Raw genomic sequence first — 14,539 nt, forward strand, 5'->3', positions numbered from 1 at the left:
GGAATAAGCTTCATTTTGCAAATCTACAGGACAATAATTCATTCCATGAAATAGAAATCTCCATAGACTAAGCAGAATGAGATATGCAGATTAATATATAAATGCAGAATGTTTTTTATATGTGTACGGATAGACAACTTTTTTTTACATATTTCCAGCAGAGAGAGAGACAGAGAGGGAAAGAGGGAAAGGGAGAGGGAGAGGGAGAGAGAGAGAGAGAGGGAGAGAACAGGATAATCGTTCGAAGTTACTATCCTCATGGCGCAGAACGGCGGATAGGCTGGCGCCCCGGCGCGGCACTGCCAAGGACGTGGAGCGAACGTGCTGGTGAACGACGTCCACGAGGGCCGGCCGGCTGCAGGTCCCCTCGAGGAACCCCGCTCGAGGCTCTCCACGCCGCGTGCGCACACGCGCGCACACACTCTCACACACACATACGTACAAGACTGTCCACGGCAGCGGAACGGGAAAACGTGGAGGCCAACCACGGAACGGGCTAAGGCACGATCACGTGCGTTACGGATTAATGCACTGAAAAAACAAGGAGAAAACGGAGCCCGGCGCCGCCCAGCGCCTGCGCACTTGCACCCCCGGCGCCCAAGGCCGGCACTTCCGGCACAGCCGGGAAGCCACCGGGCGGGGGCGCGGGGCGACCCATGGCACGATCGCCCTGACAACACAGCCACCGAGCTCAGAGGGGCAGGCTCCTCCCGTGTCCCCGCCCGGGCCCGGGCGCGGCCTGCGGGCTTTCCCCCCCCCCCCCCAACCGTCTCGCGATGGAGACGCTCCGGGACGTCCAGCGGGCTGCGCGGGCCGCTCGGTGGCACACGTGGCGGGGCGCGGAGCGGGCAGCGGTCCTGGGGCTTGAACTCGGGGCCGGCACTGTCCCTTGGCCTTTCTGGCGGCTAGCTGGAGATCAAGGCCTCTCCCGTCCGGGCTGGCTTCGCGTGGCGGCCCCCAGATCTGTCGGTGGCCGGGATTACAGGCACCAGCTCCCGGGAGAAACACGGCCTTTTGGTAGCATTAGATTGGCAATAGTTTGAAGACCAACGGGGTCAACTCGGTCATTACCTTTTGATACTGACAAATGGGTAATTTTAAATATGACACACGTTTCTGGAGAACTTACAATGAACCTATTTTTTTTACGAGAATAAAATGGAAAGAACATAGTAACATCAATCTTAGGGGTCACCTTTGACTGGCATGTACTCGAACCTGTCTAATACAGTGGCTTGTGTAATCAATTTTAACTTATGAATCACTTGCAAACGTTAAGTTAGTACACTGAAATTAGGTAAAATGAATCTGCTCAATGAACTGCACATTTTGCTGGGGAAAATTTGATTATGAAACAAAAATGTTTCACAGTTTTTTTGTCTTTTTTCCCCTGTATATATTAAGGCGTGCATGGTGAAGCAAATGCAAAGTAAATACTAGCTCCTTGCATTTGTGGTTTTAATTTCCCTTGGAAATTAAATTGCTTATAGACCCTGTAATTATAGTTCAAATGTCACTGAGAAAGCTGACGGATAGTCACTAGTTAGTGCAAATCGTTCATTATACTTAATGGGAAAACTAGACTAAGCCACAGTAGAAGACTTCAACTGTAGGGTCTACAGAACAAGGCAAGAGCAGCAGCCGGCTTTGTGCTTTCAGACGTCTTTTTCATGAAATAATTTGCTCCTTCATTTGATTTTGAAGTCACAGGGCTTCTGGAAATTCCTTTTAAAATTGTTTTTCCTGGAAATTCCTTTTAAAATTGTTTTTTCAACAGGCGCCAGTGGCTCACGACTTTATTCTTAGCTATTTAGGAGGCTGAGATCTGATACAATTCAAAGTCAGCCCGGGCAGGAAAGTCAGTCTTACCTCCAATTAACCACCAGAAAACCGGAAGTGCCACTGTGGCTCAAGTGGTAGAGTGGTCCCCTTGAGATGAAGAGTTCAGGAACAGTGCCCAGGCTCAGAGTTCAAGCCCCATGACCGACATACACACACAAAAAAGTTTTTTTCCTATGTTATTTTAATTGGGAATCTAGACAGGCATTTACATTCTCAAGTGTTTATTTCTGCATACAGGACTGTAAACAATCCTGAAAACAGATTTTAATATCCAAGATATATTCTTGAGGTTTTTAGCCTCCTGGTCTGTTTAATAATATATGTGTTAATACATAGGTAGATAATTCTTGAAGTCTTTTTGATGGGATACACCTACTCTGACTTTATTTTGGTACCTTTAATCTGTAGCAACCATTTGTGGGTAATCAAAAAGCCAAGTGTACCTTTCCTCCGCCCCCCCAAAAAATGTGTTTCTCATTATAAAACTGTATATAAACCAGGCATCAGTGGCTCACACCTGTAAAGATAGCTATTCAGGAGGCTGAAATCTTAGGATTGCAATTTGAAGACAACCCATGTAATCATCTGTGAGACTCTGATCTCCAATTAATTGCCAAAAAACTACAAGTAGAGCTATATGGCTCAAATGGTAGAGTGCTAGCCTTGGGCAAAAAAGCTCATGGACAGTGCCCATGTGTATATACATACACATACACATACATACATACAAACACACATACAATGTGTGTATTCTTTGCAAAAATAAAATAAAAATGGAAAATGCATATTCAAACCAGGAATAAACGCTTCTCAAAATGTTGCCATCTAGACATAATCATTTTGGGTCATACTGTGTACAGTTTTGAAAGCTACTTTTTAAATGTAAATGTTCAAAACCTGCCAACTTTATCCAACAACAGTGTGTGTTTTTTCGGATGAGTGACTATTGCTCATTGTCTCAAAAGCCATGTCCCATCTAACTTGTTTTAAAATTCAAATTTCTAATGTTTTCACCTGAAAGAAATAAATTTTTCACAGAAATGGAGGGACAAATGCAGCAGTGGTACTCTAGACATTATGATGAAAATGACATACAACTTGTGAATGGGGATGAGAGGGAAAAACTAGGAGAGAAAGAGGGAAGGAATGACATTGTCCAAAAAAGAAACACATCCTTTACCTAACTTAAGTAACTGCAACCCCTCTGTATCTCACCTTTATAATCACAATTTTAAAAAAATTTTAAGAAACAAAATAAAAAAAGAAAATTTTGAAAGACATATGTAACCTAATTTAAATACTGTACAATACATACATATTGTACAATATACACACTGTACAATATATACATATATCATATACAATATCTACATATATCAAATACATATATCATATACTTCCTGAGTGTAATTTTTATGTTTTTAGGTATCAGTTGAAAATGAATAATAGAAAAGAAAAAATAAAAAAGTATAATAATGATACACAAAGCATGGATACATCTTACTTGTACATAAAGACCAAGTAGTCAAGATGGAGGTCAAGCAAGGAGGCACAACTGGTTGGGAGGATGGGAACCCTGAAATGCTGAGGTTATAAGGGCATTTTCTCTTTGTGATCACTCACCAGACAATAAACTTTTCTGTGTTTCTTTAATTTTGTTAAAAATGAGGCAATGTTAATAGAAGGACAAGCCATTAAACAGTACACACAGAATGTGAACATTTTTGGGAAACAATAATAACCAAGGATAAATGTTTTTAAGTAAAAATGTAATAGTAATGCTTACTAAATGCTAGAAAGTACTGTGCTATATACACTCTAATACGTACTTTATCATTTATCTCAAAAACATTATAAGTAGCTAGAAAACCCTTATGAATAAGAAAACTGAAGTACTCCTCTATATAACTGATATAGCTAATAAAATCTTAAAATTAAAAAAAGAAAACTGAAGTTGAAGACATCAAATGACTTGCCCATCATCACCTAGCATAAAGCTAAAACCCTGAGACCATAGCTCAGGCTCTCTAGATCCACTAAATTTGTCTCTGGAAAGATACATAAAAGGTGGCAACAGTGCTGAGTCTGAGAAGGAAATTGGGGACTGGAATACCAGTTGACAGGAAAGCTGGCTTACGATAGTATTCTCTAGATGACTTTTGAAGGAATATATTTGCATATCTCTTCCTTTACTGAAATGGTATCTAGAAATTGAAGTTATGGTTGACGGTCTCTAGGCCTCACAGAACTGCTTTATCCAGAGGATAAGCGTGGCTCACTGTTTTCTTACTTTACCTGATTTAGGATGCAAAGCATCACACTGGGCATTGTACATGTGTACAAATTCTTGGTGCCTTTTAATAAGCTGCTGTTTATTTCCTTGAACAGATAATCCATGCTGCTTTAGCTTTTTCTTTAAATCACGATCAGAGAGTAAGTTATACACCGTTTTGGGCAGCGGCTTCCTTTTGTGAACAGAACTGAAAAATGGGAAAAAAAGATGTGAGGATTATTGTGAATTATCAAATGTTCTCATGTAAAATAATAATTTACCTTTGAACACCTGCCCGGCAGAAAGAACTATTCAGATAAACAGGGAAAGAGAAGGGAGTTTGTGGGTAAAGATGGGTAAACATGACAGTGACATGAGGTGCCTGAGGTGCCTGCAGGATCTTTGGATAAACAGTAGTGCAGGTAGCACCAGAAGTTGGAGATTTTAATCTCAGAACAAGGTCAGGCCTAAGGATGCACACTCAGAAGGCTCCTATGGAAGGATTGTGGGCTAAACACTATGAAAGGTCATAGATGTGGATCATTCCATGCTTTACCTAAAATCTGTCCATAGTTTCCATGCAAAAATCCTCAAAAACCCCCGCTTCCTCAGATGACTCAAGTACAAATGCTACTGAGGGTTAGGCTATAGACTGAAGAATCACACAGAGCTTCTCTAGAAAAAATGTTCTGAAGCTGGGCGCCGGTGGCTCACATTTACAATTTTAAGATACCTCAGGAGGCTAAGATCTAAACCAGCCCAAGCAGAAAAAGTCCAAGAGATTCCATCTCCAAAATAGCCAGCAAAAAAAAAAAAAAAAAAATAGGCGGGAGGTATGACTCAGGTAGTAGTCGTCTATCAGCTGTGAGTGAAAAAGTCAAGTGAGTGCAAAGCTTGGGAGTTCAAGTACAGCAAAGGGGAGGAACAAAATTCTGATCCACCCAAAAAACTAGCCCCTCAAATCCTAGGCAACCATTCTGAAAAGCACTAGCAGAGTACTACAAGACCTGCTAGGATGGTTAGCTTTACCCAATTGATGCTCACCATAAAAAAGAACACACAAAGTTGACCAGTAGGTAGGTAATACATATTTTTGTAGTATTATCTTCAGGGAACACAGATGAAAATATGAGTTTTGTTATCTTCAGATATAATTATTCACATTTATCAATACATAAGACCTTACAAAAAATGTATTAGTAAAATCATCAACTGGCTTTTCATTTTTCATTCTGTTTTTACAGTAAGCACACTGATAATTTTAAGCATAACACTACATACTAACAAAGCCGTATTACCTTCTACTATCCCACATCTAAAGTTAATAAACAGTATTTCTTAAAATTCGCTGGGATGCCAGGAGCCATGGGCTCCTGCCTGTAATCATAGTTACTCAGGAGGCTGAGGATCTGAGGATCTGAGGATCGAGGTTCAAAGCCAGCCCAGGCAGAAGTCTGTAACCACCAGAAAACTGGAAGTGGCACTGTGGCTCAAGTGGGAGAGCACTCACCTTGAGCTGAAGAGCTCAGGAACAGTGTCCAGGCCCAGAGTTCAAGCCTCATGACCGACAAAAAGATTAAAAATACACTGGGATTCAAGGTACCCAAATGCATCTATGACTACAACTTCATAAATAGGAATCATTTAGTGAGTTTTAGTCCACTTCATCTGAATATATCATCACTCCCATAGTGTATTGCCACGCCCAGCTGTGAGGGCAACTAGGTACTTAGTAAATGTTTTCAAGATGGATATTATCATTGCAATCATTTAAAAATGTGAAAAGCAAAGGCGAAGGTGAAAGCTAATATTACTTTACAATGAAATAGATTTTTAAAAAAACAACAAACAACAAACCAGGTGCCAGTAGCTCACGCCTGTTAATCCTACCTACTCAAGAGGAGATCTGATGGTCGAAGTTCAAAGCCAGCCCGGGCAGGAAAGTCCATGAGACTCTTATCTCCAATAAACCACTAGAAAACCGGAAGTGATGCTGTGGCTCAAGCTGTAGAGTGCTCGCCTTGAGCTGAAGAGTGCAAGAACAGCACCCAAGCCCAGAGTTCAAGCCCCATGACCGACAAAAAAAAAAAAACAGCTTTACAAAGGATCTACATAGTATGATATGGACTGTGCCTCCCATTATGATTCAAGACTAAAAAAAAAGACCTAAAATCTGTTTTTAACGGGGATCCCCAGGATAAATAGGATGCAATGATCCAAAGGTCAGACTTAGAGAAATACTATCATCGAGTAAAGACAAAACAACCAAATATATCTCTATTAGCACCAGTAGTGTTTCATGAATAAATTATTTCATGTTTTATTAGGAAAGTCTAAAAGCCAGAAAAGGACTCCACTGTAAAAGGACCTGTAAACTTCAAGAGTCTATTTTTCTGAAACTCATTCCTTCTTATAATGACAGCCAATCAGACACTACAAGATTGACAAAATTATGACAAAATAAAATCACAGCAGGGAGCAACACCTGAATCATTTTACAGGCATTTACAATAACCACAAAGGGAAAAGCAATTCATTAAGTCTCTATCTAAAACATTTTCTTTATCAAGGATAGATGATTAAATTTGTAACTGTGAAAAAATCTAATAAAAACTGCAATATTCACTGCATTTACAATGAAATGCACTACCAGAGATCAACAATTTCTATCAGAAATTTGAAAATGTAATGCCAGATAACTGCATTCCCGGACATGAAAATAACATTGATCTTCTGGTGCATGATTCGGTGAAACTGTGTAGTATATAAAGTGGGCTCAGATCAAGGAGATCGTTTTGAATCCACTGTGAGGTGATCCTACACACAATGGTTGTAGGTTGCCATCCACATCTAGGGAATGACCTATCAGTAAGGGGGATGTGGAGGAGAATGAAAAATAGATAGAGACACTGTATGACCAGACCCCAAGCCAAGTATATTAAGTTGACATGTGGGTCAGGGTTCTCCCAAGTATGTTTGACCAAGCTAGTAAGAAAGGAGTTATGAGGACAAAAAGATTTGGAATCAAATAAACTTAGGAATTATTGGATTAAAGGAGATTCAGCAATGCTCTTTTGTGGAGGACTTCTCAATACCTTCAGGACACTAAGGGTGATAGAGTACACACTGTCAAGCACACTGTGACCGACTGGCAGGACCCAAGTATCAGAACTGTATTTGGAACCTCGACTGGAACATGAACTTAATCACACACGAACATCTATGACTCTGGATACACTGAGAGCTAAATACACTGGAAGAAATGTGAAAAACACACAAAGAAAGAAGTCCAAGCAAGATTATCAGTGCTGACACCTTACTCTCCAGAGCAAACCCTCAGCTTGACTTCTACCTCATCCTCTGGGGAGAAGCACTTACAAAGGGAAAAGCAAGTAAGTCATCCTGTTCTGTCTTTCAAGAAATAATCCTTGGAACTATCCAAATTCCCTGAGTAATCTACACATCTAAATTTTGTTCTGATCAATGCTATGCAAACAAGATTGTTTTAAGTCTGGAGTCAAGGATGACCTCTTTTGCAAATTAACAAAGTATCCATGTATTTTATATGCCAGCCTATATAAATTAAAATATTAGTCTGTCACCTGAAATCTGTATCCACTCCAAATTTACTCATAAACATGAAGTGACTTTTTTTAATCTTTAATCATCAAAAGACACTTATAGGAAGTATAGATATGGCTCAATAAATAGAGTGCCAGCCTTGACTGAAATAAAAAACATTTATAGGGAGGGGGGAGAAGGATGAAAGGGATGGCATTGATCAGATACATTATATTTATAAACTGATTTGTTGAATGGTAACTTTTTTGCATAACCACTTAAACATAAAATATAATTTTTAAAAATGTTGAAAGTATTAGACTTTGAAATGTATTATTCAATATTTTTAAGTGACTGAGTATCCTAAAAACTAAAGAAAGATCTTGTAGATTTTATATTTATAGTCTGGCCTTTCTTTCTTTGACCAAAACATTTTATGGTAGTTCTAAAAGGCTAAAATTAGAAACTTAAAAAAAAAACTGAATTCTAAATCTCTAATTTCATATTAAGTGAAATGCTAGTGGTGTAATTATTTAATCATGTTATTAGATGTGGCAGAGTACAAATTTGAGGGAAAAGTTAGAAGAGGAGGAGGCAGAGGTGAACAGCAGAACTGAAGGGAAAAGCATGTGAGAGAGGGAATATGACAACTAGTCACCTGGATAAGATGAAGCCTGATTTTTTTTTTGAAGTTTATAAAGCAAGAGAGGCACCTAGCTCAAGTAGCTCAATTGTTATGCCACTCTCTTACCTTCTGAGGCTTTCCTTCTTCTCTTCACGTGATAAACAGGTGTCTAAGTGCTTATTAATGTGGTTTTCTGAAATGTTAACCCCACAAACAGGACAATCCACTATATTTTTTAAAAAAGAAAAACAGAGACTTTATTATCTGTAGAAAGAATAATCATAATTAATATAAGCTGGCATCTTTGAACAGTAAGAATACATACAGATCCCAACTTCACATTCACTTAGGAAAGCAGAAGAGAAAAGAACCACCCATAAGGGCAGTGGGGGCAAGCATACAAGCATTTGAGAAAGAACTGAATTGTGGGAAATCATATAATGAGAATCCTATACTTAGAGACTGCTTTGGTTAAATCTTTTCTACCAGGGTATGACCAAACCATAAAACTAACATTAAATTTTTCCAAACTTTAGGAGCAATACCCCTTTAGCATACAAGTAAGCATAACTTTGGAACAAAACTATAATCATTGACAAAACTGAACAGCTAATAAAGGTGCTTATCTAGCTGTTCAGGCTATACCACTGCCAGACCAGATCAGGTATACCTTACTGAAGTTGCTGCTTCACAGAGCTACAGGGGACTGGGGAGGTATCTCAGGGCCCAGAGACCATCAAGGACAAAAAAGGCAGTTGTCAAGATGGGAAGGAGAGGGGTACAGTAGAGCAATACAATCTTTAGGTCCTCTATCCCTACTTTTAACCTAACACTGCCAGTTCTGTTTTATATGTTATGGTTCATGTAACACTTTATTGGGGGGAGGGGTTAAACGGGGGTGGGGGATGTTAAGTATCAAACTAAATACACTACAAGAACTGTCAGTTGGTGAAAAAGGATGAGACTGGTAGGAATATAAGTGAAACTTACATGTGCAAGAAATACAAACACTGAAGTACCAATAAGCAAAGTGCAATCCATCTAAGTTTTAATAAACACTAGCAGCCTTGCACTGTGGGTTGGATAGGTTTACTAAAGTCAAACGATCTTAATAAAGGACAAAGTAGCAAAGAATTTAGGCTTCCCAGGTCACTGGTTACACCATAATCACCACTTGGGATCTGTGCCACTGCATCTGGAAAGAAATCTAAACCATATACAGTGGGTGTGGCTATGTTCCAGTCAACCTTCACTTACTAAAATAGGTAGCGAGCCAGATACAGTGTGAAGGGCTTATTAGGGTACAGGTGGAGTTAAGAAACAAGTTGGACAGCTAGCCGAGAGGTTAATGTCAAAACCTTTAAAATGCCATGCAGAAGAGCATGTGGAATTCAAGTAGTGATTTAATTATAAAAAAAAAAAAGTGCTGTTTTAGATTACAATGGAGTGGACATGCTGGGTGAGGGAAGATGAGGCATTTACAAGTGAAAACTAGAAAGCCACACCACACCTGAACCATGAGCTAATGAAACTGCTCGGTCTGGAGAATCATCTCCAATTTCTCTCCATGGAGGAAAGAGATCAAATAATCCTCTAATCCCCGACGACTACATCAATCTTTGAAATTGCAAATTGAAGTTTATCTGTTTCTACCCCCTCAAAAATTATGTCTGGCTGGGCTGGGAATGTGGCTCAGTGGTAGAGTGCCTGCCTAGCATGCATGAAGCCCTAGGTTCCATTCCTCAGTACCACATACACAGAAAAAGCCAGAAGTGGTAGAGTGCTAGCTTTGAGCAAAAGAAGCTCAAGGACAGGCCCCAGGCCCTGAGTTCAAAGCCGCAGAACTGGCAAAAAAAAAAAAAAAAAGGTGTATGGGTTGCAGGTGTGGCTAAAGTGGAAGTTCATTACCCAATACAGCACAACTTCTCAAAAACTGCTGACAGTTTATTCTTATGTCATATGACAAGATTTTCCCTAAGTGTGAAAATGCACATAGGAAAATAGTTTCCTACCTTTAGTATCTTGCTTCAAAGCAGATGTAGAGGGTGTCACTGGACCATTAACATCTGAGGAACCAGGTGCCACCTCTTCTACAAAGCCTGTCTTTTTGGTCTCAGTAGAAAGGCTTGTCTCTTTTTGAGGGCTAAATTGTCTGTCATTTTCTTTTATTGACAACTCTGATGGAGAATCTCCAATTTCTCTGGTCAAGAAATTGTCCATTAGTCTGCTTCCTTGCTTTGTAGGATGTCGGAAGACCCCAGGAGTAGATACTTTGATAGCAAGCTTCTTCGAAGAAGAAGAAGAGGAAGCAGGAGATAGAGGTGGTGACTCTAAAGTAAACCGCAATAGACGATTCCTTGAAACATACACACACACAAAAAAAATCACAACAGATAATTAAGATATCAAATTATTGACGATTCCTTGAAACATACACACACACACAAAAAAAATCACAACAGATAATTAAGATATCAAATTATATATGAAAAATTGAATGATATGTGCTGTTTTCACAATTAAGACTTGTTTCTCTGAAATATACTTATATCCAAATCACAACCACCATACCAATATGTTTCTTGTCAAAGTAAACACAAAACAATAAATCTAACTTAAAAGATAATTACTATGTGTGTAAAAGAAAACAGGGGCTGTAGTGGTAGATTGTGCCTGTAATCTTAGCTATATAGGAGAAAAGGAAGAAGAGCAAGAGTTCCAAGCCAGACCTAAAAAAGTTAGCATGACTCTATTTAAAAAAAAAAAAAAAAGCTGAGGGTATAGCTTGAATCTTGCCTAGCATCCATGAAGCCTTGGGCTCAATCCCAGTATTGCAATTAAAAAAAAAAAAATAGATGGATGAACAGATAGATAAACAAACAAATAGATAGCAATTGTAAAGAACTTCAAAATCTGAATAAAAACATAAAAATTGTTTGGAGGCACTGGATTGTAATCAACACAAAACTTTTGATTCCCTGAGAGAAAAAAGACATAGGAAATGATTCAATACTCCCCCAAGATTTGTTCTGGGATTTGCATATTGAATTGACAAAGGGGAAACCTGATTTCACTGACTAGGAAAAAAACAGAGCAGAGTTCTGGGCAAAGACGTCTAGGACTGGGGGTACAGAGCACTTGACATGTGTTGGCCACAAAGAAACCCCAGTAGGCTGTTTAGAAATTCTCATCTATTTGCCATCATCTGCAGACTCCTCAGGAAAAAACAACAGTGCAGAAGATGTGCTAAAAAGCAGCTGTGGGAAACTGATCAGTAGTCGAAAGCTGCCAGGGCTTGAGCCCAGCCGCAGTGGAGACTGAAACCAACTATAGATATTCAGGTGAGATAGCACAAAGCCATCTGAGAAGAAAGGACCACACTGTACATACACATAGAAAAAGTAAAATAGACTCAAACTATTTAAACATTATACCAGGCTTTGGCAGAAAAAGGTGAAGAGCTGGTAAGGTAATTGCCTGTCAAAACAAAATTCAGTATCATCTTCCCGGGGAATAAGTTTCTAGCTTCTACAATATTTTGTCCACAATGTTCACCACACATTTAAAAATCACTAGACATGCAAAGAAGAAAAAACAGCCACTAATCAAGACATAAAGTATTAGACATAAACAAAACAGAGTTTATTCCACAGTGGCGCTAGTAGATAGGACCTTTGAAAGAACTGTAACAGGACGCTGATGAAACCTAAGTAGAGGCCAGGCACTGGTGGCTCATCACACCTGTTATCCTAGCTACTCGGAAGCTGAGATCTGAGACTCATGCTTCAAAGCCAGACTGTGCAGGAAAGTCTGTGAGACTCTTACCTCCAATTAACCCCCAGAAAACCAGAAGTGGTGCTGTAGCTCAAAGTGGTAGAGTGTTAGCCATGAGCAAGAATTCAGGGATAGTGCCCAGGCCCCAAGCTCAAGCCCCATGACTGAAACAAAAGAAGAAGAAGAGAGGAGGAGGAGGAGGAGGAGAGGAGGAAGAAGAAGGAGGAAGAAGAAAGAAGAAGGAGGAGGAGGAGGAGGAAGAAGAGGAAAGAAGAAAGAAGAAAGAAGGAGGAGGAGGAGGAGGAGGAAGAAGAGGAGGAAGAAGAAAGAAGAAGGAGGAGGAGGAGGAGGAGGAGGAAGGAGGAGGAGGAGGAAGAAGGAGGAGGAGGAGGAAGAAGAGGAAAGAAGAAAGAAGAAAGAAGGAGGAGGAAGAAAGAAGAAGAAGGAGGAGGAGGAGGAGGAGGGAGGAGGAGGAGGAAGAAGGAGGAGGAGGAGGAAGAGGAGGAAGAAGAGGAAAGAAGAAAGAAGAAAGAAGGAGGAGGAGGAGGAGGAGGAAGAAGAGGAGGAGGAAGAAAGAAGAAGAAGGAGGAGGAGGAGGAGGAGGGAGGAGGAGGAGGAAGAAGGCGGAGGAGGAGGAAGAAGAAAGAAGAAAAGAAGGAAGGAGAAGAAAGAAGAAAGAAGAAGAAGAAGAAGGAGGAGGACGACGACGAGGAGGAGGAGGAGGAAAAAGAAAGAAGAAAGAAGAAGGAGAAGAAGGAGGAGGACGAGGAGGACGAGGAGGAAGGAGGACGAGGAAAAAGAAGGAAGAAGAAGAAGGAGGAGGAGGAGGAGGAGGAGGAAGAAGAAGAAGAGGAGAAGGAAGAGAAGAAAGAAAGAAAGAAAGAAAGAAAGAAAGAAAGAAAGAAAGAAAGAAAGAAAGAAAGAAAGAAAGAAAGAAAGAAAGAAAGAAAGAAAGAAAGAAGGAAGGAAGGAAGGAAGGAAGGAAGAAAAAAAGAAAAAAAGGAAGGAAGGAAGGAATGAAGGAAGAAAGAAAATAAAACCTAAATGGGTAAAAAAAAAGGTATCTTAAGAGCTAAAATCCTTTTTTAAAAATTAGTGAATATTCTACAAGTGAAAATACCATATCTACACTGGGTAACTATAACAGCAGACAGCAGAAGACAGTATTAGGAAAACTGAAGGTAAGTCAACAGAAAATAATCAACTAGACGGGCGTCAGTGGCTCACAATAGCTACTCAGGAGGCTGAGATCTTAGGATCGAGGCTCAAAGCCAGCCTGGGCAGGAAAAGCTGTGAAACTCTTATCTCCAATAAGCCACTAGAAAACCAGAAGTGGCATGGGGCTCAAGTGGTAGAACGCTTGCCTTGAGCTGAAGAGCTGAGGAACAGCGCCCAAGCCCAGTTCAAGCTCCATGACTAACAAAAAATCATCATCATCATCATCATCAACTAAAGTACACAGAGATAAAAGATAGAGGAATGAAAGAAAAAAGTATTACAGAGGATACTTAGAATTCCAAGAAAAAATGGAAAATAAGCAATATTAGAAAAATCAATGGCCAACCAAGAACCTTCTAAAACTAATAGGGGAGAAAAAAAAAAATCAAGCCTTAGCTACTTCCACTGTATAATTCACAAAAAATTCACTGAGAAAAAAAGATAACCAGAAACTCTCCAAAGCTGAGAAATTAAACACCACAATTCTAAATAACATAATCAAATCCAGGGAAAATTAAAAAAAGTCTACGGGATGGGAAGGTGGCTCAGTGGTAGAGGGTTGCCTAGCATGCATGAAGCCCCGGGTTCGATTCCTCAGTACCACATAAAGAGAAAAAGCCCTAAGTGGTGCTGTGGCTCAATTGGCAGAGTGCTAGCCTTGAGCAAAAGAAGCTCAGGGGCAGCGCCCAGGCTCTGAGTTCAAGCCCCAGGACTGGCAAAAAAAAAAAAAAAAAAAAAAAGTCTAGTAATAGTATGATGGTTTTCTAAAATAGTATTCACAGGAAAATTTTTAATAAATTAATAGGCAAGTTGAAAATCAGTATTCTAAGCTTCTAACTTAAAAGGTCTGGAAATGAAGCTAAGCACCAATGGCTCATGCCTATAATCTTAGCTACTCAGGAGACCAAGATCTGAGGATCAGAGCTTAAAGCCAGCCTGGGCAGGAAAGTCCATGAGATTCTCATCCCCAAATAACCAGCAAAAAGCCAGAAGAAAGAGCTGTGGCTCAAGTGTTAGTCTTGAACAAAAAAGCTAAGGGACAGCACATCTAGTCCTGAATTCAAGCCCAGTATTCACACATACACACACACACACACACACTTAGGGAATGAATAGCAAACTCTCAAATAAGTTAAAAAGACTGAGAATATTAAATGCTGTAAAGAATATGAAGCCGATGGAACTCTCATTTTGCTAGTGAGAATATAACTAAATTCAATCATTTAGAAACCAGTTTTGAAGATACA

General features: G+C 39.8%; 1 protein-coding gene across 3 annotated transcripts in view; it reads right to left on the reverse strand.

Moving 5' to 3' along the window:
• The window catches only part of Rad18 (RAD18 E3 ubiquitin protein ligase), a 72,388-nt gene that overhangs the window by 42,064 nt on the left and 15,785 nt on the right, over positions 1-14,539 (reverse strand). For 2 of the 3 annotated variants that reach the window (XM_042679803.1, XM_042679802.1), the window contains exons 5-7: positions 10,313-10,656; positions 8,427-8,526; positions 4,138-4,322 (exon numbers count right to left, since the gene is read on the reverse strand). In XM_042679803.1, coding sequence (XP_042535737.1) covers positions 4,138-4,322; positions 8,427-8,526; positions 10,313-10,656 — 629 coding nt within the window. The remainder of the gene's footprint in view (positions 1-4,137; positions 4,323-8,426; positions 8,527-10,312; positions 10,657-14,539) is intronic. The other variant, XM_042679804.1, reaches the window with a different exon arrangement.

The sequence above is a fragment of the Dipodomys spectabilis genome, unplaced genomic scaffold, assembly GCF_019054845.1.
Source record: "Dipodomys spectabilis isolate Male_0828 unplaced genomic scaffold, ASM1905484v1 ptg000054l, whole genome shotgun sequence".
Lineage (NCBI taxonomy): Eukaryota > Metazoa > Chordata > Mammalia > Rodentia > Heteromyidae > Dipodomys > Dipodomys spectabilis.